Here is a 27959-nt window from a genome sequence, read left to right on the forward strand (position 1 = left end):
AATTATTTCACCAACAGCAGTGTTGTTTTTAAGCAACTCTTTAACCTGCATATGGAAATTAGATTAGCTTTCACAAACAATGTCATCCCTTCATCGTTCTGGATCTAGTTCAGGCTGAGGCTGTATATATACATCATCCATCTAAAGCACATTCGTTCCTTCAAAGAATTCTGGGAACTTCTTCATCTTTGACGATCACTCGTAGCCGAGTAAGATTGTCTTCCATAAACACGGTTTTAACAATGAGTCCGTAAGTGACTGTGGATAGAATCCCTGGCATCTGCAGGCAGGGTTGGGAAAGATTGCCATCGGAGACTCTTGAGTGGCCGTTGCCATTTTACAAAGTACCGAGCTATATATTCTAAAACTGTCTGACTCAGTGTAAGTGTGGGATATAGATTCAATTAATCATAATTGTAATACTGTATTAAGTGTGCCGTTTGCCTTGCATTACAGAGGTGCTTGAAACAGCAAAATTCTCTGTGTTCTCCCCACCTGCTCCAAAATTCAATATGCTACAGTTGTCTGTGTTCTTTTGGGGGATGCATAATAATTAAAGTGTATCCTGAGTCAATCCTTCTGCCTTAGGCTTTTTTATTGGGCCCTTGATAGGGTACAAATGAGGCATTGCCATTACATTGCATGCTCCTTGCTGAGCCTTGGTGGGATTTGGCTCTTGGTCTGGGACAATGACACTGGAATGGGCCATTAAGTTCCCCCAGGAGGTCATTAGACAGGAAGTCAGAGTGGGATGTGGGGTCAAAGAGAGGTGGCCAGCAGAACCACTATGAGAAGAGATTACTGGAACTCAGCTACGTTAGTACAAAAAACAACACAGTGTTTTTAATGTGTTATAAACATGCAACACCAGATTGCACTGTAGAGGACAAAACGTTTTACATAGAGATCTTGTTATTTTATTTATTATTTGTGGCATTTCCCCCTCAACCCCCAGATTTCCTGCATGTTGACATTACTTTGGGCTCAGGATTCTATCTTTCATTGCCTTATAATACCTGTTTGTTGTAAGTCACCCTATATATTTTCATTGCTGATCATAGTGTTCAGCTGCAGTTTGGAAGCTCCTCTGAATTTTTGACCACTTGTGAGGGGACAGCATGCAAAATGCACATTTTCTAGTTGCAGTAAATCAAGGGGGGGTCAAAGTTCAGGAGGTGGCAATTATGGCCTTCAGGACTTTCACCAGGCCACCCCAGCCACCTGCTTCAGCAGCCCTGCTTTGCATGCCCAAATGTTTTTTTCCTGGCTGGAATGTGCCCTTTAGGGTTTCCATATGTCTGGACATAGCAGGAATACTGCGGTCCGCAGCAGTGCCTGGGTGGAAATTGCAAAATGTCTGGGGAAATCCATCTCATCAGGGTCTTTTTAGCAACTTTGGCTCATAAAAAAGCTCAACAACTTTTGCGTCTGGATTTTTACTTTTTGAAATATGGGAACCCTAGTCTAATCCCTAAAAATGCCTTATGCATTTTTATCCTATGGAGGATAGAGAAACATGAATGATTGCACAAGCTAACCTACTATACAAAGGTAAAATATACAAGTTTCCTGTTGCCACATGCCAGTGGTGGGTGGTTCCAGAGACAAAAGTGGCTGGAGCTGTTAATGTAAATTTCCCCTTTTGTACAGTACGCTAGTTTCTACCCACACCCCTCTCTTCTATACAGGGAAGGAAGAGACATGATCAGAGTTTGAGGACACATTCCAACCAGGCAAAAACACTCAAGGGGGGTATGAAGCAGGACAGGTGAGGAGAACAGAAAGGTGCACTTGGCTGTTGGGGAATGAGGTAATGTTGCAACAGTTGCTGCTCTTTAATTATAGTTTTAATGTGTGTCATTAAAATGAACTGGGTGGAGCTTCTTTTAAAATAGTATCTTAAATAAAATCATAAAACCTTTTTTAAAATTCTCTTTTTAAATTTCTGTTCTGTTCTGGTGCTAGTTTTTTTTTAAATGCTGTCTCACTCTACTTTCAGCTATGAATTATTTTTGTTATATGAGTTGCTGAAAACAAGCCTGGATTTTTTATTTTTATCTTTACTTAAGAGCGGTATAGAAAGGTCTTAAACGGAAAACCAACAGATTTCCCCAAGGCTAAATGTCACCTTCTGTTTACTGGATTCTGCAAAATAAATATATTACCTTACAATGATTAAAAATATTAACAGTAAAAACAATGACACTATTGTGACGTCACGCAGCGTTAAATCAGTCGAGTGTGACGTCACGGGGCCAGCAGACCGCCAGGTTCTCCTTTACGCTAATTATGCGTTCTCCCGCCCCCTGGAAGTCACGTGCCGGCAAGTTCGCGCTCGGGAAGAGCAAACATGGCGGTTCCTCGGGCGCCGTGGCCTCAACAAAGATGGCGGCGTTAGCCTCCCCCCGCCCTGTCTGTTTATTTCATTCACATTTCTCCCCCTACCCCCACATATCAGCGCCGCTCCTCCCCTCGCACCGCCTTTCGCCATTTCAAACAACCGCCCGCTCTACTTCTGAACCTCAAACCAGTTTCCTCGCGGGGGAGGTGCCAGGAAAAAACATGGCGGCGCAGGACTCCGCTGAGTCTGGGCATGCGCTGGGATGGCCCTTTCCGGTTGCGCCACTTCCTCTTCCGTTTTGTTGAAGCGGGGATCTGGATTGGAAAATGGCAAAGCGGCGGCTTCCCTGCGGGGCGGAGGACGCGGCGGAGGGAGAGCGCGGTCAGTCTGCGCGCTGGGCTGGAGGGGCGGGAAGGGAAGGGGCAGGTGGGGGGCCGGGCTGAGGGGGCAGGATAGGCCCAGTGGGCGGCGGAGGCAGAAGCCGCTTCCCCTTCTCTTCCCCACCCACCTCCCCCTCAGGAGCCCAGGCTGGGCTTCCTTTGAGCGCCTCTCCGCCTCCCCTACGGAGCTCTGCCCGTTCCCACACAGGGAGGCTGAGGCGCGGCCCCTTCTCCTGCAGGAGGGAAGGGGGCTGGAGAAAGGGAGGTGGGGGGCCGGCGGGGGAAGGGGGCTGGTCCTGAGGCTGGGACTCCTGTATAAGCTAAACAGGCTAAGAAATTGAATGAAAGAAATTGGATGTACATTTCCAAAATATAAGATAAAATACATAAAATAAACCCTACATACAGCAACAGTGGCAAATGGCTTTAGATACCTGCTAGGTCCATAAATTACCATATAGCATATATTCAACACAAAAAACAGCAACCATTTGTTGTTGACAGAGGACCATAGCTGTCAACCTTTTCCTTTTTTTGTGGGAAATTCCCTTATTATAGCATTGGGGAACAGCAGGGAGGGTTGGCAGCTATGTATATAGCAGTGGGGAACAGCAGGGAAGGTTGACAGCTATGCAAAGGACAGCTGGACATATAAAGGGCCCCATTACCTTCTGTAGTTTAGGGCCTCATCAAACCTAAATCCGGCCCCGGCTGGGAGCTAGCATGAAGCAAGCAGCAGCCTCGCTCAGCTCGGATGCCTTGAGAAACAGCATCCTGTTCTCAAAGTGGCTGACTAGATGACTGTGGGAAACCTGCAGACTGGACATGAGCACAATAGTAGTCTGCCCACCTGCATTTCCCAGCAGTTGGTATTCAGAGGCATACTGCCTCTGGCAGTGGAGGTAGAATTTAGCTGCCGTGGCTACTAACTGTTGATAGCCTTGAATTTATCTAATCCTCTTTAAAAGCCACCCAGCTTGGTCACTATCACTGCCTCCTCTGGGATAGAGCTCCATCGTTCTATCTGATTGGCCACTGTGAGAACAGGATTCTCAGAGTTGGTGGGTGTTCTTATGGTTAACAGCCAGCCAATCTGGCCAAAGTCACGGGAAGCCAGGGGGACTGTTGCTCAGGAAGCAGCCCACTCTGACCTGGAAGTAAGTTGTCAGTTCTGGATTTAAAAGGAGCCTTGAAGACCCATTTGTTTTAAAGTGCTTTTAGTTGATAACCTTCTATGTACGTTGTGGCCTGGCTGGTTTAAAATTGCGTTATTAGTGGCTTCATTAATTTTTGGGATTACTTGGCTTTCCAGATGGGGAATCGGTATACAGTATACCTGATGCGGTGAACCCTTTGGACTTCCATAAGTTCCTGAGTTACAGCTCCCTTCATCCCTGGCCATTGGCCAAGCTAGCTGCTGGGGCTGCTGGGAGTTACAGTTCAATAACCTCTGGAGGGCCAAAAGTTTCCCATGCTTGGTATATGCGGGGAATAGGAACTGTTGTCTCTAGAAAAGCAGGATGGCAGACGGTCTTTTCCCCACAGGTGTAATAAGAGCACATCCCGGTTTGTGATCGGGCTGCCATGTTTTGAACCAGAGAGATTTCCAAGCAGTCTCCAAGGGCAGCCTTGCGTACAGTGCATTGCAGTAATCTAACCAATGAGTTCACACCTCTTCTCTTTGCAGAGTGACAACAGGAGAGCTATAGCTGGGACGTCTCTCTCGCCGAAGATGCTGCCGTGCAAGAAGAGAAGAGCTGCCACGGCAGATTCTGAGGAGGTGGAGGAGGAGGAGGATATGCAGCCTGTTCCAATGGAGACCACTCCCTCAGGTGGGATCGACCAGCTCTGCAGCCTGGTGCCACAGGGGAAGGACAATGCTGCTTTGATTGAAGGGAGAGGTCCCTACAGCCTGCCTGCCAACACGCCTGTTTGTTCATCTCCTCCTACTTTGCCCATGCCTCTGTCTTTCTTGGGAGACGCTGGCGGTGAAGCAGCGAAGAGCATTGTGCTTCCATCTAGAGACGCCATGCAGAAAGGCTGGCCGGAATTGTCCGAGGCCTCTTTGAGGGGTGGGAAGGTTCTGGCTAAAGCAGAGCCGGATCTCTGCCTAGAGCAAGCCAGAGAGCTCAAGGATGCAAAGACCTCTCCGTCACCTGAGCTGCTCGTGGATAAGGGGCAGAAGCCCAAGTCAGAAGGTAAGCTACTGGTGTGTGCTGAAGGGGAGCAAAACACGACGGGAATAATGCTGCGAGGTAGGTTAGGCTGAGGTCACCCAGCGAGCTTCATGGCCAAGTGGGGATTTGAACCCTTGTCTCCCAGGCCCTGGTTTGAAACTCTATAATTGCTACATCATCAGTGGTTCAGTTATGCTCCAAAAAGATCGTTGAGGCTGAATTAAGCTTGCCTGTTAGAAATACAATGCGATGATTTCACCCGTTGTTGATAGCTAGGATAAGGACTGCAAAATCTTAGAGAAGCAGGGGTTACCCTGTTATGGATGATCGGTGGCTAAGAAAAGCATCTGAGCAAAATTAAATGTTATAAAAGTAGAAGTGGGAAGGGAAAGCCCGAGTCATTCAGAGGTTTCTGGCGAAATTGGTGACTTCGTTTTGTAGGGGAACAAAAACACAGTTGATGAGACAGCGACAATGGATGCTCCTGGTGCGATAGAAACAGATGGTATCCGTTTAAAACAGGATACTTGATATAGTATGTGATCAGACCATATATGGTTTGAAGATGTTTTGCAGTTAGAGTTTTTACTGTAAATGCACATATGTGCAAGCAGTAGGTTTTCATGGCATCGTAGATTTCTCGTTTCCAGCTGCTACCATTTCTCTGAAGCCAGAGCCTGAATGGGACGTGGGGTATCCTCCCCTGAAAGCCCCAAAGGCTGCACAGGGAGCCGAATTGCTCCAGGAAGTCAAGGAGGAAGCTGAGGAGACGGAGCTGTTCATCCCAGTAGGTGAGTATTGCATGCCCATAAAGTGGATAACGGAACAGAGGCATCTTCTTAAAAGTTCGGCCCTGTTTTTCAGGCACAGCAAGCAGATACTGAAGGCTGAGGGATCTTTAACCCCTGATGAATAGCAGGGATGGGTTAGCCTCTGCCCCTCCCCCTGCAAAATACTGCTGGACCCTTCAACCCCAGTCAGCATGGCCAGTGTTCAGGGATGGTGGGAGGCATAGTTGAGCATTATTATTATTATTATTATTATTATTATTATTATTTATACCCAACCCATCTGGCTGGGTCTCCCCGGCCATCAAATGGAGGGCCAGAGGTTTCCCAGCCCTGGCATGCAGCTTCAGGCATCTGTTGTTGAACAGTTGATTTATACATTTCTAGGCAAGTGCTGCTATTAAGTCATTCTTTCATAGTGATCATTTGCAGAAATGACTCTGAACAGCAGAACAACTGGGCTGCTTGATCACACCAAAAGCCCACCTAGTCCAGCATCCTGTTGTCACAGTGGCCAACCAACTGCCCCAACAGGGAGTGTGCAGCAACCCCCCCCCACTTGTGTGGTATAGTTGGCATGGAGCTCTGCTCCTATCGGTTTATCAAACTACATTCCCTCCTCTAATTTTTGTCCTGGGTAAATTTGCAGGAAGCATTATTAAAGCTAGTATTTTTAAGCACATGGAAGAACAAGCCATGTTGAGGAAGAATCAGCATGGTTTCTGCAGTGAGAGGTCCTGCCTCACTACAGTGCAGTGGTACCCTGGGTTAAGAAATTAATTCGTTCCGGAGGTCCGTTCTTAACCTGAAACTTTCTTAACCTGAAGCACCACTTTAGCTAATGGGGCCTCCCGCTGCCGCTGTGCCGCCAGAGCACGATTTCTGTTCTTATCCTGAAGCAAAGTTCTTAACCTGAAGCATTATTTCTGGGTTAGCGGAGTCTGTAACCTGAAGCGTCTGTAACCTGAGGTACCACTGTATAGCCTTTTATATTTTTTGTGTGTGTCTCAATAAACGCATGGACAGGGGTGATCTGATAGACATGAGAGCTTGCATCCAAAGCTAGTCATCCTCAGACCCATTGAAATTAATTCCAAAGGAGCTGAGGTTCTGATCTCCTCCAGTTTATCCTTGCAACCTCTCTACAAGGTAGGGTAGACTTCATTTGATTTATTATATTTTTATCCCGCTTTCTTTCATGTGAATCCCAAAGTGGCTTACAAACAATAAATAGCAATAACATAATGGAACATAATAGAACATCACAAATACAGCATAAATCATATAGAATAATTAACAACTCACCAGTGAAACAATTTCAGTCTGCAAAACACTGTTAAGGTCACCTGGTGAACTTCCTGGCTGAGCCTGGATTCAGAGACAGCTGCTTATTGACTGCTGTGGTTTGAGACTCTGCCTGTTCTTTCCCCTGTTTTTCTTGTCCAGAAGAGCGAGAAGGAGGGAAGAGAAAGCGGAGGAAAGCGACTAAACGGAAGCGGGAAGGGAAATGCCAGGAGGAGGAGGAAGGGCCCTTGGCTTGCGACCTCAAGCTGGATGACACGCTCGACCGGACTTTGGAAGACGGGGCGAAGCAGCACAACCTGACAGCTGTCAACGTGCGAAACATCCTCCACGTGAGTGTGAAGACGGCAGCAGCAGCAGCAGCGGTGTGGATGGGGATGCAAAGAAACACCTGGTGATGGCATCTGTGATCTGGCTGATCACAGCCTTGAAAATGAGGCAGGGCCTTGCGCGAGGTGGTTTCCCTTTCTCCCTCGGAAACCACATATGGTTGCCTCCAGCATTAGTACTGGACCACGAGCTGCTTGGAGGGGCTTTGTGGACATTACTTATGTGCCCACTGCATTGAGGACCCATTACTTTATTGCCATGTTTGACTCAGCCCAGGTTATTCCGTCGATAAGGGTAGACTACGCGGTGGGTGGAGTAAACTGGAATATCTGAAGTATCTGGTATCTGAAGAAGTGTGCATGCACACGAAAGCTCATACCAAGAACAAACTTAGTTGGTCTCTAAGGTGCTACTGGAAGGAATTTTTGTTTTGTTTTGTTTTGACTATGGCAGACCAACACGGCTACCTACCTGTAACTGGAATATATATACAGTATATATATTGTCTTTCCCACTCCAGGAAGTGATAACGAATGAGCATGTTGTCGCCATGATGAAAGCAGCCATCAGTGAGACGGAGGACATCCCCATGTTCGTAAGTTCCACCCTCGGTAGGGGAAGGTGGGGATCTATTTCTTCCCTGGCACTAGAAGGGAAAAGTCGTCAAATTTTGTACAATTTCTAATGGGACAACGGAAATGTTCTCTCTCTCTCTCTTCATCCCTTTAGGAGCCGAAAATGACTCGCTCCAAGCTGAAGGAGGTGGTGGAGAAAGGAGTGGTGAGTTGGTATTTGGAAGCACCTGCTGCCTCTTGACGGTGGAGACAGAGCGTGGACTTCGTGGCTCGTAGCCATTAATAGATGCCCTTATCCTCCATAACTTTGCCAAGTTCTCTTTCAAAGCCTTCCCAGTTGGTGCCCCTCCCTACCTCCTGTGGGAATGAGTTCCGTAGTTTAATTATGTGCTGTGTGAAGAAGCCCTTTATTTTATCTCTCCTGAATCTTCCAACATTCAGATTCGTCGGAGTTAGAGTGTTGTGAGAGAGGGAGAGAAACCTGCAGATTATCGCATCCCTGACTTCCATACAAGGCTCATGATAGTTGGAAGAGAAGTGAGGGATTCTTGTCGCTCCACCAGCAACTTCCCATGCCTTTAGGATGCTTCCCCTACTTGAGTTGTGGGTGGATTTGAGTTGCGGGGGGTTTCTAGGTGTTGACCCCCTTAATCTAGACCGGCCCCAAGAGACACTGTTGATTATATGGAGGATATTGTAGCTGCGTATCTTAATAATCTGTTCCCTCATTCCTCAAACCTTTATTTATTCTGACACATTTTATAAAGCCTCCAGAGAGGAGTGCAAGTTAGTTAGATGGATAGATGAAATGGGAAGTGGGGCAATGAGTAAATAAACTCACACACTTTCTTCCATTGGTGTTTTATGACAGAGGCGCTATTAAATGGTTTTGTTTCCTCAGGTTATTCCAACGTGGAATATTTCTCCAATCAAAAAGGCGAATGAAATCAAGGTACTCTGTGGGTGCTGCTAATTAAATAACTTGGTGGGATTTTGTTTTCATGCTTCAGTTTATTTTTTTAAAGACCTTACCAGCATTTGTTACTCGTTGTTGGAAGCGGGCGGGGGGAGGATTGGGACTTGGGACTCTAGCCAGCTAAGTCCTGCTTAGAGTGCAAACATTGAAATGAATGGACTTAATCATGACTGTTGATTGCAATGGATTTACTCTTAAGTAGGGCTTAGCAGGACACAGCCCTTGATGAACAGGTAGAATGGCTGTTCTTTATTTCTTAACTCCCCTCTCCTACAAGTCATGAGGACTAGAAGCCCCCTTTGTTTGTTTGTTTGTCTTAAAAATCTGATTTTAAAAAGTTCTTGGGATTTTGCTGGAGCTCCCTGGTTTCCAGGTTTGAGACCCTGCGTGCTCTGCTTCTCATGATATAATGGCAACATGGTTTTGAGCATAGCTAACTGTGAGGGAGAAACAGAGTCACAGTGCTTTTGATGTGTTGTTGTAAGACTATTGTGTGCACACACCCAAAGATGTAAGGGCCCGTTTTCATCCTTCCTTATCAATAACCATGAGCCTGCTCCGTGCTCATCCTCCCTAGCTTTTCATTTTTGAAAATCTGCCAGCACCCCTAATTTGTTCCCTAAAACTTCCCTTTGTGGGTCTTGTTTCCACCCCCTTCCTCTTGGTATAACTTCAGTCTCTCTTTTGCAGCCTCCTCAGTTTGTGGATATTCCCCTCGAGGAAGATGATTCCTCTGATGAAGAGTACCAGCCGGAGGAGGAAGAGGAGGATGAGACAGCAGAGGAGGTATGAAATATAATATAATATAATATAATATAATATAATATAATATAATATAATATAATATCCCCCTCCTTTCTGATTGGGTTGCTGCAGCTACTCTGGGCAGCTTCCAATACACTATACACCAGGGGTCAGCAACCTTTTTCAGTCGTGGGCCGGTCCACGATCCCTCTGACCATGTGGTGGGCCGGACTATTATTATTTTTTTTGGGGGGGGAATGAATGAATTCCTATGCCCCACAAATAACCCAGAGATGCATTTTAAAATAAAAGGGCACATTCTACTTATGTAAAAACATGCTGATTCCCGGACCGTCCATGGGCCAGATTGAGAAGGTGACTGGGCCACATCCGGCCCCCGGGCCTTAGATTGCCTACCCCTGCTATACACTATATAAGATACACTATAAAAACAGGTATATTTATATATATATTTAGGGAAGCTTTTAATGTTTAATAGATTATTGTATTTTAATATTTTGTTGGAAGTCACCCAGAGTGGCTGGGGAAACCCAGCCAGATGGGCGGGGTATAAATAAATTATTATTATTATTATTATTATTATTATTATTATTATTATTATTATTATTATTACTTTATATATGTGTGTGTATGTGTATAGCCCACAATGTATGCACGTTTAACTTGTGTGCATTTAGCTTTATGTGTGTGGCAAAATAAAAATTAAAAAAATTAAAAGGGGACCGGTTTCCAGGAAAAATAACTGGCAGTCCCACCCACCATTGAACCCAATGCATTTTGACCACACTCAGTTTTGGCTTTCAGCGTGATCCCTGGAATGTAACTTCCACGTTAGTTGTGGGCTTACTGTATCTGTGTATTGGCAGATTGGGCTGCAGTGCTGTTGGCTGTTACAGTCTGTTTACACCGCTAGGTTTTCAGCTGGTTGGCTGGGCCAGTGTTACCCAGTTTAAAGAGGCCTTCATGTCAGTCATACACTTTTGTGGCTCATCCTAAACCAAAAGCACTATGATAACACTTTACACAGCCACGGCTTCCCACAAATAATTTTGGGAGCTGAAGCTTGTTAAGGGTGCTGAGAGTCGTTAGGAGACCCCCTATTCCCCATGCAGACCAACAGTTCCCAGAGTGGTTTAGCAATCAATCCCTCTCCCCAGGGAACTTTGGGCCCTAGGTATTTGGCATGACTGTACAAACCCAAATTGCAAGGGGACACTCGCATGATTGAATGCTCCAGCTCAACCCCACGCAATAGAACATTCCTGTAATCAGAATGCTGGTATGTCAGAGAGAAGGCTAGACCCATCTCCTGATCATATGACATCAGAGGATCGGCGTGTGAATGTTTCCTCACCTGTCAAAGTGACCCACAGAGGATTGGCTGCTTCTGGGTCTCTCTCCTCCACTGGAAATAATTCCCTACCCCTGCCCTAGGTTTTTTTTTTTTTTTAAATAATAATGTGCAGAGTGGGAGCCACCCCGAAGAAGGCACTGCTGCCAGTCCTTGTTAGCGATACGTGCAGAGACTGAGGAGTGGAGCTTTGTCTGATGACACAAGCCGCCTTGGAGGGGAACAATATGAACCTCATCTGTCACCTTTTCTGTCTGTTCAGTCTTTGGTGTGGTTTCCCAGTGCTAAAGGTGAACTGCAGAGAAGAGATTTGATCACTTCTTTCTCATTTACTTTATGCTCCCCACTTTTGCGCAGAGCTTGATGGAGAGTGATGTGGAAAGCACAGCGTCGTCGCCACGGGGAGCCAAGCGGTCTCGGTCAAGGCGGTCCTCCGATATGATAGAGGCTGACGAGGAGGCAGCAGTGCCAGCGGAAGTAAGAAGGGCGCTCTCTCTCTCTCTCTCTCTCTCTCCCTCCCTCCCTCCCTCTCTCCCCTAGGCTACCATTGGGGCTAGTCAATTATCTGCAAACATCCCCTCTGTTGGAAGCCAGGACTTTAGCTACCTTATTTATTTCATAAAAAATATTTAGGCCCTGCTGTTCATTGGTTTACAACAGTCATGTGTTGTAACTGTAGTCCATGTGCTGATAAACTCTGAGGCTGGATTACTGCAATGTGCTGCACACAGGACTGCCCTTGGGCTTGGTTTAGAAGTTCCAGCAGGTGCAAAATGCAGTGGCCAGATTGCCAGCTGCATGTGGCACTATTGTTAAAGCTTCTGCACTGGCTGCCAATAATAATAATAATAATAATAATAATAATAATAATAATAATAATAATAATAATAATAATAATTTATTTATACCCATCCCATCTGGCTGGGTTTCCCCAGCCACTCTGGGCGGCTTCCAGCAGAATGTTAAAATACAATAATCTATTAAACATTAAAAGCTTTAAACATTAAAAGCTTCCCTAAGCAGGGCTGCCTTCAGATGTCTTCTGAAAGTCTGGTAGTTGTTTTTCTCTTTGACATCTGGTGGGAGGGGATTCCACAGGGCGGGTGCCACTACCGAGAAGGCCCTCTGCCTGGTTCCCTGTAACTTGGCTTCTCGCAGTGAGGGAACCGCCAGAAGGCCCTCGGCACTGGACCTCAGTGTCCGGGCAGAATGATGGGGGTGGAGACGCTCCTTCAGGTATACTGGACCGAGGCCATTTAGGGCTTTAAAGGTCAGCACCAACACTTTGAATTGTGCTCGGAAACGTACTGGGAGCCAAGCTAGGTGTTACGTGGTCTCGGCAGCCGCTCCCATCTGCTGCTGAGCCATGTGCAAGGTCCTTGTATTCATTTACCTCTTAGCAGTGCTATTTTTCTAGAAGAGGTGCCGGAACTCCTCATGAACGCCTCCCTTGTTCCCTTATAATGGCAATGGCGCCCTCATTTTCCGGCTTGGGTCCACGGTACCTGAGGGACCCCCGGTACCCTTATATATCCCAGCTCGACTGCTGAAGTTGTCTGAGCGATGGTGAGGCACATTTGACAACGACAAGTGCCATCAGCCTAGTGTTGCAGCCAGGCTGTTTTCTCTCACGTTCTTAGGGCTTTCTTTTGTCTGTCCCAGAGGGAAGGGATGGCGTAAAAGCTGTAGAAATTGAATGGGGTTAAGCATCGCCCTCTTGCTTTGCTCTCTAACCAGGCAGAGAAAGCCTCCGCTGCCCCACTTCAGCGGCACATCAGCGCTGAAGTCGTCCCAATGGGCCCCCCGCCGCCCCCCAAACCCAAGCAGAACAAGGACAGCACCTTCATGGAGAAGCTCCACGCAGTGGATGAGGAGCTGGCCTCCAGCCCAGTGTGTATGGACGCCTTCCAGGTAATCTCGGGCTCTCTTGTTCCTCCAAAGAGTTCGCTTCTTTTCTGCAACACCGTGTTTGCTTTGGTTCTTGCGGGGAGAGTAAGAGTTGATCTAGTCAGAGTCCACCTCACCCCATCCATTTGTGTTTCTTATATTCATTCGTTTGGGGGCTTTGTGGACTGGATTGGAACAGCAGGGTAGTTTCAGGCTAGGAAAGCACCAGAGTTCAGATGCCCTGATCAGCTGTGAAGCTCAATTGGGTGGTGATGTCTCTTGGCTTAGCCTACCTTACAGGGCCATTGTGAAGATGGGAAAGGGTAGAACCTCCGATTCTGAGAATCAGAAGTTTTTCCCATTTTTTAAAAAAAATCTACCATATTGGCCCGAATATAAGCCGCACCCACAAATAAGCCGCGCCTTTAAAATCCAAGGGACGGAAAGAAAAAAAGAAGACAATACCCAAATATAAGCCGCTCCCTTAAAATTCTGCAGGCACTCACACCCGTAAATGGCAAATGTAGAAGGAAATCCCACAGTGATATTGTAAAAGCCGATTTTTGTAAGGTCACAAATTTAAGCCGCACTTTAACTTTTCACGTTCGGAATTTGGAAGAAAAAAAAAAGTGCTGCTTATATTCGGGCCAATACGGTATTTCCCTTTTAATTTTTATGTTTTAAAAGCTTGATATTTGATGTTTATTTCTGTATACTGCCTTTTCTTTATTTTTTCAAGCTTTAATATATATATTTTAAAAGGAATAGGGCGGAACCTCCATATATGCCTTCCCTTATTCCTTGGAGGAACGGGCAGAGTGTGCAATATATTGATTGTTGAATGTGGACTGATGATGTGCTGTCCTGGTAGTTCCTCTTCCTACTCAGTCAGTCTTTCTATTTATTCTATTGAATTTATATTCTGTTTCCCCTCTAAGGAGTTCAAGAGGCTCCTTTAGTTCTCATAACAACCCTGCAAGGTAGGTTTATGCTGAGAGACCGTGATGGGCCCTAGTGGGCTTGCATGGCTGCGGGGAGGATTTGAACCTGAGTCTTTACCACTCCTGTCACCTGAGATTCCGGCCTCTACACCGCAAAGGCTCTTCTCTGCCCCATGATTCTGGAGAATCTGCAAGAGCCACTCAGAGCCCTTCTTCCTTTCCTCCGTTTCCTCTCCAGCCTCTGGAGGACAGCTTGATCGCCTTGCGCACCCGGTCGAAGAGGCCCCTGAAGGACGTGCCCCTCGGCCAGTTGGAAGCTGAGCTCCGTGCCCCAGACATCACCCCGGACATGTACGACCCCAACACAGCAGACGACGAGGAGTGGAAGAGGTGGCTGGGTGGCCTCATGAATGATGATGTGGGAAATGAAGGCAGGTTCTGTTTACTTGGGGTGTGTCACTGGATTTGACCTGTGTTTTTGTGGGAGGAGCAGTATCTTGAAAATACTGTATTTTTCCGTGTATAAGACTAGGTTTCCCCCCTTTAGAATAATGTCAAAAATTAGGGGGCGTCTTATACACAGATACATCCCCCCCCCCCCCCCCATTTTCTTAAATCTGAGTCCTCAAAAATAGGGGGCATCTTATACACGGGGGCGTCTTATAGATGCAAGAATACGGTATTTCACAGAATCGTAGGGTTGGAAGGGACCCCGAGGGTCATCCGCTCCATCCCCCTGCGATGCAGCAATGGCTGTTCTGTTTCCTGGATGCAAAGGATCCTCTTGGCTAAGAAGCATTTTCTCTTCCAGATGAGGCTGACGACGACGACGACCCCGAGTACAACTTCCTGGAAGATCTTGACGAGCCAGACACGGAGGACTTCAGGAACGACCGTGCCGTGAGGATCACGAGTACGTTCTCTGCCTACTTCGGTCTGGCTGTTTCATCGCTGCCTGTGTTCGAATTTGTTGGGGGAAGGGGCCATAGAGCACCTGCTTTGCACGCAGAAGGTCCCAGGTTCAATCCCCAGAATCTCCAGATAGGGCTGGGAAGAGAAGCCCGCCTGGAATCCTGCAGAGCTGCTGTCCATCTCTGTAGAGTCAGTACAGAGCTAGATGGTCTCACTCAGTATAAGGCAGCATTCCTATGTTGAGTCCATCATACTGGAGGACCAGGTGGTGGTTGTTATTGGTGCACCTTTTCTCCGGAAGCTTGAGGCATGCCGTCTTTTAAAAGCCAACCAATTTCTTCGTAATGAGGTGTTGGCTTCCTGCAGCTCGCTAATTGTGTTATGGCGTTTAAGAAATAGTAGGGTATGGTGCTGATTCGGAGGCTGAATCCTTCTCGTTTTGTATCTTGCAGAGAAAGAAGTTAATGAGCTGATGGAGGAGTTGTTTGAGACGGTAAGGCTCTCCTCCTAGCCCTTCAAGAAACTTGCTAGTGCCAAAATTAAAAAAAAGAGGAAGTACAGCCGACTCACAGCTTAATTCGCTCAGTGGCAGTTTTATGCGCTTGGTGGCTGCGCAAATTAAACACATGCAAGGTAGAGTGTTCAAAAGTTCCTTCTGTGCTTCCCCTGCTGTGGAAAGAGCTTTTAAGCTCTCCTCCTTGCTTACCGGCCTCTGGGAAGGTGTATGAGAACCTCTCCTGTGTGAGAGCCTCCCAGAGCCCAGTAAGCAAAGCAGAGAGCTTAAAAGCTCTCCACCTTGCATTGAGGGCAAGGCCTGCTTGGAACGCCAGCTTTGGAAAGGTAGGGATGGTTGTGTGTGCGGATGATTCTGGGGTGGTTCTGATTATATGCAATTTATGCGCGACTCCACAAAACGTAACTGCTGTGCAAGTCGATTACCTCTTGAATCTAAGGAAGATGGGCTGAATTTTCAGTGTCGCTCTGGTAGTGGGTGCCCTTCAGTGCCAGCTGAGGCTGTTTATCCTGCCTGGGTTGATTTCTCCAAGCCCTTTCTGCCCATGGCCGTGCCGCTGACTTGGGCTGTGTGTTTTTGCTTCAGTTTCAGGATGAGATGGGCTTCTCCAACGTAGAGGATGAAGGGCCAGAGGACGAGGACAGTGCTGCGGAGGCCCGGCCAAATTTTAACACTCCGCAGGTGCTCAGGTAAGATGGGCTATTCTCGTCCTGCCCCAAGCCATTTTGTTCCCCCTCTGTTAGGGGGAAGGCCATAGCTCAGGGAGAGAGCCTTCACTTTGCACGCAGAAGCTCCCAGGTTCTCTCCCAGGCATCTCCAGGTAGGACTGGGGAGGCTCCCTTCCTGAATCCCTGGAGAGCTGCTGCCAGTCAGTGTTGACAGTAGGAAGATGGACCAGGGGGCTGGGAAGATTTATGAGGACCAGACAGAGAAGGGCCACTTTCAGCACCCCAGGCCTGAGATTCTCCATCCCTGACTTAGCTGGACACATCCTGAAAAATATGGAGGAGTTGTGGGATAAAAACTATGTTCAAATCAGTTGACCGATAATCGGCCTGTATGAAATTTTCAGGGACAGGGGAAGTGGTTGGCTGCATGTAGCGGTTTGCGGGAAGGCGGTGGAGGGCTGGCCAGGATTCTGCCATGCAGTTCACCTTCTTCGTTGCTTCTCAGCTCAGGGAGAGGAGTGGGAAGGAGGTGCTGCAGCCATCCACTTTCCCCCCTTCATCTTGCAAATGGGGCCCGGTGTGCATCTCCATCAAGGTGGCCGTGGTCAAGCCTCTTTGTCTATGGGGCAGGTTGGCTCAAAGGAAAGCTGACTCTGTTTGGGAAGGGAGGCAAAGGAACTGCTGGGCCTCCGCCATCCCTTCTAGGTTGAGCAGTACCAGAAGGGGGAGGCAAGACCAGCTCTGCCCAGCTACAGTCTGAAAACCAGAGCTGGAATGTGTGTGTTGAAGAAAGAAAGAGGCTCCTTGCTTCTCCTGCATCAGACATTATCCAGATTTGGAGAAAGGGCATCTCCCCATGCTAGAGCCTCTGACAGTCAATGTGGACTGACTTGGTGCAAGGGCATGTCCTTTGAACTTCCTAAGCTGCCTCTTGCTCCTTGTGCAGCTCATAGAGCATGTGAGAGGCACGTGGTAGCTTGCAGGTCCCTATTTCATGTTGCCTTTGGCAAGCTGCTCTCTCTCAGCCTCACCCCCCTCCACCTTTCATCTGCAACGTGGAGAAGATGAGAGTGACCTACTGCACAAGGGCACTGTGCCGTGCTCCACCTGGGCCTGTGCTGCTTCCCTTAAAAGCAACCTTCGATGGCTCTTGCCTAGTTCTTCCGGGGGCTTGGGAAGGACTTACTAACACTGTGAATAGCTATGGAGTCCCCCCCCCCCCAATTAGGAGGCAGCAGCAGCCACCAACTTGGATGGCGTTGAAAGGGGACTACAGGTGAAACTTGAAAAATTAGAATATCATGGAAAGATTCATTTCTTTCAGCAATTCAACTTAAAAGGTGAAACTAATATATGGGATAGACTCATGACATGCAAAGCGAGATATGTCAAGCCTTTGTTATAATTGTGATGAGTATGGCGTACAGCTGATGAGAACCCCAAATTAACAATCTCAACTTTGGGGTTTTCATCAGCTGTACGTCATAATCATCACAATTATAACAAGCAAAGGCTTGACATATCTCGCTTTGCATGTCATGAGTCTATCTCATATATTAAACTCCAGTAGCTAATGAAAACAATTGCTTACATAAATGGACTTTTCCACAATATTCTAATTTTTCGAGTTTCACCTGTATACAGAGGATAAAGCTAGCAGTGACTACTAGCCACAATGGCTGTGTTTCTGCCTTGGAGGCTGTACACCTCTGAACTCCAGTAGCTGGGAATCAAAAGTGGAGAGAGTGATGTGCTTGGTTTGTGCTTGTGGGCATTTCTTTTGCCACTGTGTGAACAGAGTGCTGGACTAGATGGGCCTTTTGCCCAAGTGGTGTGCGGTCAGTGGACTATGGGGACTAGGCTATCCCCCTAAATGTTCCCCTGGCGTCTCTTTCCCAAAACCAGGAAGCTTCTGCCCAGCTTAGGGAGGTGCGATGCTCTTGTGCGCAACCCCCCCCCCCACAATTGCTCTCATAAGCTGGCGCCTCTGGCCCTAACTGTTCTCCTACAGAAAAAAATTCACTGCACGCCACTGCTTTCCAGGAACAGGGTTCCTCTGATGTTCTTATGAGTAAGAGTGAGGGAGGGCTCTTGCATTCATGCCATGCTTCTGGGCTCCCTGGAGGAATCTGATCGGCCAACGTGAGAAACAGGATGCTGGACTAGGTGGGCCATTGGCCTGAGCCAGCAGCCAGGATCTTCTGATTTTTGTGAGCAAACATGACCCTGATTTGTTTTTTTTTTTAATGAAGAATTTATTGGCATTTTTCGTAACAAAACATACACCCAAACCCACACCCACAAATACAAAACAAATACAAATATTGCCAGGATTCTTCTTCTTGTTTGCATACGTAAAGAAAAAATTTCTATTTCCGAATCTTGACCGTTGACTTCCCCTGCCTTTTCACCTTCGGTTTTAAATCCATAGTCTTCTTTTTTTTAACCACTTTTCTCTAAAAATTAACTTCAATTAGAAATAAAACAATCATCTTAATCCTCTTACTTTATCATAAATCTTAACAAAATATTCTCAAAAAAAACTATACTAACTTCTTCTGTCCTTTATCTTGCTGCTAATAACATAAAACCTCGAATATCTCCTTACTTATTCAAAATAAACTTAAAACTAACCACCTTCGTCCTCCGATTTCAGAATACCATGACAAACCATTTAAATTTTACATTTAATACTTTATCCCACTCCCCCTCTGTCCATTGTCCTTCTCTGTCTATCGCCGGAACCCATCTTCCAATTGTCCTCTTTTCCCATATGTCCACAGATCCAGGCACAGTTCACATCAATCCTTGCATCGAGCATCAGGGTACCCATCTCCTCCTCTTTCGGCTCCTCCGCTTCTTTGTAACATTCTTCTTCTTTTTGTAGATATCTTAATTCCTTGTCCCTTGCCCCCGAGCTCACACCTCGGAGTCTGGATATAGCAAATCTTACCGTCCCGGGGCTGCCACCCCCAAAGAACGGATCATTTACTCGGAGTCGCCCTGTCATCTCTCTCCATCCTTCAAGCATCCCTTTCAACTCTTTGCCAAGGTTTCCTTCCATTGAATAAAACATTTGGAAAGCCTCCTCTGTGGGAAATGGATTTTATTTATTTATTACCCCATTCAAGACTTTCAGTTTCCGATTAAGCAGTTCCAGCTCCAAGACAGTAAGCCTTTCTTCATCCGTTAGTTCAGAGTTCAAAATAAGTTCAAACACAAAGTCCAACATATTGGGGGAGGGGGTGAGTGTCAAATTTCAGTTCCTGTCTCTATGTTCCTCCCTTTGCTACAATTGTTTCCCACGTCAATCCAAATTTTCCATCGCCATTTTTCCTGAAGCCAGAGCGCAAAGACCAAAACTTTAAACAGAGATATTTTCTACAGACTTACTCCCCAAAGGGAGATCTCATCAGTCTCACTTTTCAAAGTTCAAATACTTTGTATCCATTACTGTAGCAGCAGTCACTTAAACTGGTTATTTTCTTTCGCCCGAAGGGAGGGAGGCAGGCTTCCTTTCCTCTTCCCCCCGGATCGTCCGAAAAACATAAAGTCAAGCCATTCGAATACTCACGACCACCGGGTTCTTTAATTCCATTAAGCACAGGTAGAACTTTGACGCTCGTCGCGGGGGTGACCGCCGCATTTGCGTCCCGGTTGGGGCATGTCCCCTATAGCCCGGCTCCGTTGTCCCTTCACCCCCACTCCCCCTTTACAGGGGGAGCGAGGGAAGGGTTCAGAGCACTAATGGGCACAGCCGGGGAGCCCAGGGTGCGGGACGCTCTTCCCGCACCCCACCGGAGCCCCGCTTTGCGGTAGCGGGGCTCCAACCCCCGGGACGGACTGGGTCGCCTCGCAGCCGAGGCAACCCACGACCGCTCCGCAATGGCGTCGCCGCCGGAAGTCAAACATGACCCTGATTTGGACAAGAACAGCCTAGTCCAGCGTGAAGTCCACAAACGGGACCTGAGCAGAAAAGGATTCTCCTATCCTGCGGTTTCCAGCAACCAGTGTTCAGAAGCATGATTGCCTCTGTCAGTGGATGCTGAGCCACCGCAGCTCAGTGACCGAAGCTGAGTTTGGTAGAATACTTACCTGGGTCAAACTTCCGGCGAGGGCGCCATTGCCGGCGGCTGGGAGCTGTCTCGCCTCCAAGACAGCTCCGGTTTTCCCGGGGGCTAGGAGATCCGCAACCGCGCAGCGGGCTCTGGTAAGCCGCGGGAGGAGCGTCCCGCGTTCTGGGCACTCTGGCGGGCCCCATTGCGCCGCTCCATTCTCGGGCTTCCCTTGTAAAAGGGAGGCTCGAGTGAATGGGTAACGGCGCGGGGCTGTGGAGGCTGTCCCCAACCGGGAAAGCAAGCGGCGGCCGCCGGCGATATTTGAGCGCCCTGTTCTTCTTCTTTTGGCTTAAAAATAAGAAGAAACCCGTAAGCTGTAAGTACGGAGTTCAATTGGATCTATAAATTAATTTAATTGGCTTTAGGGGAGAAACGTTAAAGAGGAAGTCCGTTTCTCCCCCCTTGTGACAGGAGAACAGTAACATTGGCTCTGGCTGTTGCTACTTTTGGCTGACACAATGTTTTTGCAGACTTTGTATTTGATCTATTAAGAAAACCCCTGCAAGGGGTAGAGCTGAGAACTTTTGAGGTATTTCTTCTGAGAGACTGTGGATTATAAGGTGAAGAATTTTTGCACTCTGATCAGGGGGAAATGGCGGCTGTAATTTGAGATTTGAAGATGGAAAAGTACTGAACTTTGTTATTTCCTGCCTACTTCTGCCCTTTTTGGTTTCGCTTTCATGATGACACCAGACCCAGCGATGACTTTAGGACAAAGGACAATTCTTCTTAAACTAGAATTTTTGCAACAGAATGTCAACGAAAGTTTTGCTGAGACTGTTGAGACTCGAACTGCTTTTAAGAACTTTGCCAAGGAACTTAAAGAAACAATTAGAGAGTGATGTTTGGAGATTTCATCTGAAGTAGAGAAGACGCAACTCCAAGACGAAGAAAAATCCTGTCGACGTGAGAGGTCCGGGATTGTTTATGGTGACGTTATAACGGCTTTCTGGGGTGGGAGCCCAGAAATGCAGGAACAACAATTTTGGAAATTACAATTACAATTTGATTTGAAGACTGAACTGGAGATGCTTGGTGGTGATGTATTACGTCCTTTGCAGAATTCAGCAGAGTTCCTTTGGGACAATGTTTTGGGTTTCGTATATAAAGGAAAAGATGACATTCTGGATAAGGGTTTGGGAAAAGGTTGTGGGGAGGCCTGGTGGGTGATTGTGTTGGGAGGAGAGAAAATGGTAAGAAGGGGGCTAGGGTGAAAGAATACATATGATTAAACAGGAAGGCTTATCATGGTACCCCGACGTCAGAGAGTAAAAATTGATTTGGTTTGGAGAAGAAATACTTAGGCTTTTTATGATATTGTACTGGTTTAATAATTTATAAGGTATGAATTAGAAGTAATAAGAGCAGCAGTTTTATGGAACTAAGAAAAGAAAAGGTTATAAGAAGTTAAGATTTGCAATAGGAGATGGTGTTTTTTGTTATATTTAGAATTTGAATGATACAAGATGTGGAGATGAAGAATAAGAATGATGGTGAATGTAAAGTTAAAATAATTAGGAAAGTTACTAAAGTAAATTAGAATTGAACGCAGGAGAGAGAACGGGGGAAGTCCCCCTAACAAGATTTGGAACAAGATTAAAATTAATAGTTGGTGTGTTCCAGTGTTTAAGGTTTGTATTTGTTTTCTTTTAATTTGTTGATGTTATTTGTAGTATTTGTTTTTCTTTGTATGATTGTTAGTATTTGTTGTTGTTTTAGTTGTATTTGTTCTTTGTAATGTGGAAAACCAATAAATTTTTGTTAAAAAAAAAAAAGAATACTTACCTGGGTCTTCAGAGCACCTGCAGCTTTCTCAACGCAAGCCGTCCTTTGACCCTGTGCAGGTTTGAGGAGCCCCTGGCCAACTTGCTGAACGAGCAGCACCGGACGGTCAAGGAGCAGCTGGAGCAGCTGCGCATGAAGAAGTCGGCCGCCAAGCTGCCCCAGGAAGCAGAGAGGCTGAAGCTCCGCGAGAAGCCGGTCCAAACCCTGGTGCTGGACGCCGGGCAGAAGAAGAGGCTGCAGCAGCAGATGCAACAGGTATTGTTTGGAAGGAAAAACAGCAGCACGCCGGACTAGGAAGGGCTTCCTCTGCTGTCTCTCATCTGCTCTCTGCTTTTGTGCTGATTTCTCTCCCTTCTCTCTTTTTAATTTATTTTACATTCATATCCCGTCCTTGGAGTGGCTTGCTAAAATCAGTTCCTGTTCTGCCGCAGCCCTTGACCTCACAGTCTAAAAAAAACCCAGTGTTTCCCAAACTTGGGTCTCCAGCTGTTTTTGGACTTCAACTCCCATCATCCCTAGCTAGCAGGACCCACATTCAGGGATGATGGGAATCGTAGTCCAAAAGCAGCCAGAGACCCATGTTTTGGGAAGCACTGGTCTAAAAAGTCATGGCCCATGAGGAAAAAGGGATGGGGAGGGAGAGCCTGCCTCCTGTCCCCCACTGTCCTCTTGGTCATGAGATGGTGAGGTGGTTACATTTCCTCCTTTTCAAAAGGGTCATAGAGCTGAAGGTGGAAGCGCGAAGGAGCGGCAGCCTTTCACACTTCCTCTTTCCGCTCAATGTGCTTTCCAAGGCTCAGATTACTTCCACTGGGTCTGACCTCTATCCGGATCCTTTGGAAAAGCGGAGCTTGTGTCTGCATGCGCTACTTCTATTGTGGGAGGCTGGCCCTGGGGAACGGTGGGGTGGAGTGTCCGCAGAGCTTGCCCCAAAATCCAGATGTGCCCGGGGGAGGGGGCTGCTGCAAAGGTCGCTGGCCTCCTGACGTGTGGCTATAGCACGCATTTCTGGTGGGCAGCAACTCAGATTCCAGCATTGCAGTGGGTCGGATCCTCGGGGTCCCTTCCAACTCTTCAACTCTGTGATTCTGCGTCTTTCCCCTCTGCTCGCAGCACGTGCAGCTCTTGACTCAGGTCCACCTTCTCAGCAGCTGCAACCCCAGCCTGAGCTCCGAGGCCAACACCACACGGCTCTTTCTGGTAAGGAGTTTGGCTTAGCTTGACCCCGGCAGTCCTTTCTGCTGCCATACGTAGGACTGAGGCCATGCCTCCTCTCATCTGTGCTTCATTCTGGTTGGGTTTGGGGCTTGCATTGCAGAATAGCCAGAGGAGCCGGGAGTGTTATCAAGTCAGAGGTGCCGGGTGCACTTCAGCAGGGCTGGGTTTCCGCAGCTTAGGGCAGGGGTGCCCAAACTTTTTTCAAAGAGGGCGAGATGATTTGATGAAGTGAACATGCATGAGGGCCGACCAAAGTTGTTGAGCTGGCTAAGGGGCTTCTGCGGAGAACGCCCTCTCCCAGACAGCTGCTCTCCCATCCACCACCAGAATTGGCCATAAGAACTAGCAACTTAGGTTTTTGTTTTGTTTCTTTTAAACCCGAAAGCTAACTGGTGGTCTAGTATCCCATTGGGCTTTGGGTGAATCTAAAGTACTTTGCAGCATGCAGCTCAGATATAATGAAAGGCAATCTGAGTGAGATGGTATTTTGAAGTGTTTTGGGTTTGTGGGGCAACTGCAGCCACAAAGGTTTTCCCCATCCCATTTTGTTCATCTCAGCTTTGATCCCCCGGTATCTCCACCACACAAGCGCTAATAAGGTTCAGGGCGAGAGAGGGCCGGCCTTACAATGAAGCATTCAGGCAGCAGATGCTGAGGGGTGTGTGTGTGTGGGGGGGGGAAGCGAACAGAGCTATGGGTGCCACATGGACTTCCCTGGGTGCCCTACACTAGCCCCTTCCTTGAGTACGGTGAAAGATGCAGTCCTTTCACCTGTACTGAAGTAACATTCAGCTACCAGTCCAGCTGGCTTCTGTCTAGGCCTCGTGGGAGGAGGGTGCCTCCTTGTCCTTCGTCTCAGGCAGCAAAATGTCTAGAGCTGGCCCTGCGCCCTGTCCAGCCCTGCAGCTTGGAAGCAGCCTCAGTGAAGGCACATGTGACATAAAACCCTCTGTAGGAGTAAGGCATGGCAGGCAGGGGGCGTCATTTTCTGGTTTGCCTCAGGCGGCAAAATGTCTTGGGATGGCCCTGGGCTGAGAAGCCGTTGTGTGCCCCTTGGCCCCCGGTTGCCTGCCATTTCTTCCCTCTTCTCTTTTCGTTCCATAGACCGAGCTGGATACATTCGCTCAGAGCTCCGCCGTCCTCCGCCAGCCCTTGGGGCACAAATTCCAGACCACGTTTCAGCCGTGCAACTTGAAGGATGCCTTGCAGCTCATCAAGGACTTTGACTCGCATGTTAAGATCGAATGGAGCCCCCGCAAAGCGGTTAAGAAGAATGGTGTGTAGCAGGGTCCCTTGTGCGGTGCCTCTGCAGTCAACTTTTAATTGTCTATTTGAGGCATTTAGGCCTCGCCTTTCCTCTAAGGATCTCATGGTGGTGTATCTCCTCGTTCATATCGTTTTGCCCTCACAACAACCCTGTGAGGTGGGTTAGGCCGAGAGATGGCGTTCAGCCCAAGGTCACCCAGTGAGCTTCATGACTGTGCGGGGATTTGAACCCTGGTTTCACAGGTTCATACTTTGGAACTCCCTGCCGATTGACATAAAGGCATGTGCATTCATTATTTCTGGTGCCTGCTAAGAAACACGTTTGTTTAGGCCAGGGGTGGCCAACTTCCAAGAGACTGTGATCTACTCACAGAGTTAAAAATTGGCAGTGATCTACCCCCTTTTGCAGGGTTCAGGTCGAGGTTGTTGAGCTTTTTTTAGGAAGGAAAGCCATCAATGTTTTGGGGGGTTCGGGTCAAAGTTGAGCTTTTTTTTTTTAGGAGGGAAAGCCCTGTTTTGGGGGCTTCAGGGCAAAGATGTAGAGCTTTTTTTAGGGGAGCCAAAGCTGCTGAGTTTCTTTGGGGGGAGCCAGTGATCTACCAGTGATCTACCACAGACATCCAGTGATCTACCAGTAGATCACGATCTACCTGTTGGACATGCCTGGTTTAGGCAATCCAGACATGTAGAAGCTGATATGTGTTTTAATCCATTTTTAGATAAAGTTAATCTGAAAATTAAAATTGCATTTTTATTTTATTTTTTAAGAATACCTGTTTCTAACAGATGTTTAACTGAATTTCAATCACATTTAGTGCATCATTTGAAATATAAGACTTTAGAGCTGTCTTGTCTCAAGGTGGCAACTAGGCATTCTGTTTTGGTGACTGTAACCTTGTTTTAAGGAGACGTTCGGCACCTGCCTTTTATATTTGAGTTTCTAACACTGCCTTGCAGATGGTCCCTTGGATGGGGCTTGACTTCAGCAAGTGGCGCCGTGTATCTTCAGCTCAGCCTTCTGATTGCTGCCTCCCCTCCCCTCTCCTCTCCTCGCTTGCTCCTTCCCTCCTGACGATTCTTCCTGCAGTGAGCGACTTTGCCTGCCTGCCGAAGCAGGTTGCGTGGATTTTGGCCACACGGAGGGTCTTCATGTACCCAGAGTTGCTGCCCACCTGCTCCTTAAAGGCCAAGTTGCCCCGGGACAAGATTATCTTCACGAAAGGGGAAGACAAGTAGGTGCTTAGATCTGTGGGGCGAGTGGTTGTGGCAGCTTGGAGGCAGGGAAGGCCTCCTGGGAATCGGAGGACCCGTCTTTATTCCAGGCTCAGCCACCACGGTGGTCTTCAGATGTTGTTGGGAATTCCGAAACTCCCAGCCGGCATGGCCAATGATCAGGGGTGATGGGAGCTGCAACCCCCATCCAGAGTCGGGTGGTTCAACACACGGCCTGACTGGGTTTCCCCTCTGTCTTCTCTCCCCCATCCCCGCCAGTTTGTTAGCCTTGGGACTGAAGCACTTTGAAGGGACGGAGTTCCTCAAACCTCTGATCAGCAGGTACCTCCTGATGACCAAGACAGCCCACCAGCTGACAGTGCGGATCAAGAACCTCAATATGACCCGGGTCCCCGACAACATCCTCAAAGTGAGTGGGGCGCCAGGTGATTTACTCTCTGCTGTGGAGTCGGCAACTCTTCCTCGCGCGTTCGGTGGAACTGAGCTGGCCTCGCCGGCTGCAGTCCCAGGAAGATGACCAGCTGGGCTGGGCTTGGGTTGCAGTTTGGGGGGGTCTCCAAGGATGCTGGATCTCAGCTTAAGCTGAAAGGGTTGGGGTGCGTGTATAAATGCTCGGCCCCAACCTTACTTGGGCTCTCAAGGAGTAGGCGTAGCTGGAGCCAGGGGACAGGGACGGAAGGCTAGCCCAGGGTTTTCCCAAACTTGGGTGCCTGCAGCTATTTTTGGACTACAACTCCCATCACCCCTAGCTAGCAGGACCAGTAGTCAGTGATGATGGGAATTGTAGTCCTAAAACAGCTGTAGTTTGGGAAAATACATTATTGTATTTTAATATTTTGTTGGAAACTGCCCAGAGTGGCTGGGGAAACCCAGCCAGATGGGCAGGGTATTATTATTATTATTATTATTATTATTATTATTATTAATAATAATATTAATAATAATAATTTATAGCTGAACTCCTTCCTTTCCTTTGCACCCTGCCCCAGTGGAAGTAAAGGCTGCGGCCCTCCAGATGTTGCTGAACTACAACTCCCATCATCTCTGACGGTTGACTAGGAGCATCATCTGGATGCTCCTAGTCCAGCAACATCCAGATGTTGCCGATTCCAGCAACATCTGGGTGGCCATGGGCTCCCCATCCTTGCTTCACAGCTCTGTAGGTGCATTGAATATGTAATCCCTGATAGGTTGGGATATGATTGGGATAAGACAGGGGTGGGGAGCCTGCAGCCCCCCAGGTGTTGCTGGACTTCATTGTCCCTGACCGTTGGCAATGTTGGCTGGGGCTGATGGGAGTCCAGCACCATCCGGAGGGCCTAACAGGTTCTTCACCCCAGGATTAGAGAGAGCCATACTGGTGCAGGGAGTCCAGAACTTGACTTGTTTCTCCCTCTCTTCGATTCTCAGTACTATAAGACGACGAAGCAATTGCCTAGCCTGCCGAAGCTTTGTGACGAGATCCAGCCTGGTGAATGGAAACCCCCCGTGGAACAAGAGGAGCATCGTTTGCCCTTCTGGTTGAAGGTATTTCCTCCTTTGAGGTCGGGGCCGAAGCTCAGTGGCAGAGCATCTGCTTCCCACACAGGAAGTCGTTCGGTGTTTTGGATGCTTTAGCTGAGATTCCTGCATTGCAGGGGGTTGGACTAGATGACCCTTGGGCCCCCTTCCAACTCTTAAGATTCTGTTATTCTATTTTTTTTTTTGACAAAAATTTATTGGTTTTCCACATCCAAAAAACAAAAACAAAAACAACCAAGCAAAAAACAACAACAAATAATAACAATCACAAAAAACAAATATTACACACAACATCAACTAAATAAAAGAAAACAGATACATACCTCACAAACAGGAACACACCAACTATTGATTATAATCTAGTTCCAAATCTTGTTAAGGGGACTTCCCCCGTTCTCTCTCCTGCGTTCAATTCTAATTTACTTTAGTAACATTTCTAGTTATTTTAACTATTCATTCGCTATCCTTCTTGATCTTTATCTCAAAATTTTATGTCATATAACTTCTAAATAAAAATACAACCTCATATTACAAATCTTAATTTCTTATATCCTTTTCTTTCTCTTAGTTCCATAAAACTGCTGCTCCTATTACTTCTTATTCATACCTTATAAAATATTATACCAACACAATATCATAAAAATCGTAAGTATTTACTTAAGATTCTGTTATTCTAAGTCCTAGGTTCAGCCCCTCTCTGAGTATGGGCTGGGAAAGACAATCAGTGTCGACTGAAGATGGGGAAGCTGTGGCCCTCTGGAGGTTGCTGGGCTCTTCCTCCCATCATCCTTGACTATTGGCCACAGCGTTTGGAAGGAAACAGCTTCCCCATCTCTGACAGTATAAGGAGGCTTCTGAAGGGGTTGAACAAAATAACTTTCGGTCCTGACCGCTTTCTTAGCCTAGACCCT

General features: G+C 47.4%; 1 protein-coding gene across 1 annotated transcript in view; it reads left to right on the forward strand.

Annotated features, from left to right (window-relative positions):
- The first annotated feature begins 2610 nt into the window (after positions 1 to 2610).
- Positions 2611 to 27959, forward strand: part of GON4L (gon-4 like) — a 45925-nt gene continuing 20576 nt past the window's right edge. The window contains exons 1-20 of the mRNA XM_033136344.1: positions 2611 to 2722; positions 4409 to 4919; positions 5549 to 5689; positions 7133 to 7320; positions 7839 to 7913; positions 8048 to 8098; positions 8795 to 8845; positions 9560 to 9655; positions 11343 to 11462; positions 12723 to 12896; positions 14052 to 14244; positions 14625 to 14726; positions 15178 to 15218; positions 15825 to 15928; positions 21870 to 22065; positions 22924 to 23010; positions 24133 to 24304; positions 25382 to 25526; positions 25786 to 25936; positions 26938 to 27054. Coding sequence (XP_032992235.1) covers positions 4454 to 4919; positions 5549 to 5689; positions 7133 to 7320; positions 7839 to 7913; positions 8048 to 8098; positions 8795 to 8845; positions 9560 to 9655; positions 11343 to 11462; positions 12723 to 12896; positions 14052 to 14244; positions 14625 to 14726; positions 15178 to 15218; positions 15825 to 15928; positions 21870 to 22065; positions 22924 to 23010; positions 24133 to 24304; positions 25382 to 25526; positions 25786 to 25936; positions 26938 to 27054 — 2670 coding nt within the window. The 5' untranslated portion in view covers positions 2611 to 2722; positions 4409 to 4453. The remainder of the gene's footprint in view (positions 2723 to 4408; positions 4920 to 5548; positions 5690 to 7132; positions 7321 to 7838; positions 7914 to 8047; positions 8099 to 8794; positions 8846 to 9559; positions 9656 to 11342; positions 11463 to 12722; positions 12897 to 14051; positions 14245 to 14624; positions 14727 to 15177; positions 15219 to 15824; positions 15929 to 21869; positions 22066 to 22923; positions 23011 to 24132; positions 24305 to 25381; positions 25527 to 25785; positions 25937 to 26937; positions 27055 to 27959) is intronic.

The sequence above is a fragment of the Lacerta agilis genome, chromosome 17, assembly GCF_009819535.1.
Source record: "Lacerta agilis isolate rLacAgi1 chromosome 17, rLacAgi1.pri, whole genome shotgun sequence".
Classification (NCBI taxonomy): domain Eukaryota; kingdom Metazoa; phylum Chordata; class Lepidosauria; order Squamata; family Lacertidae; genus Lacerta; species Lacerta agilis.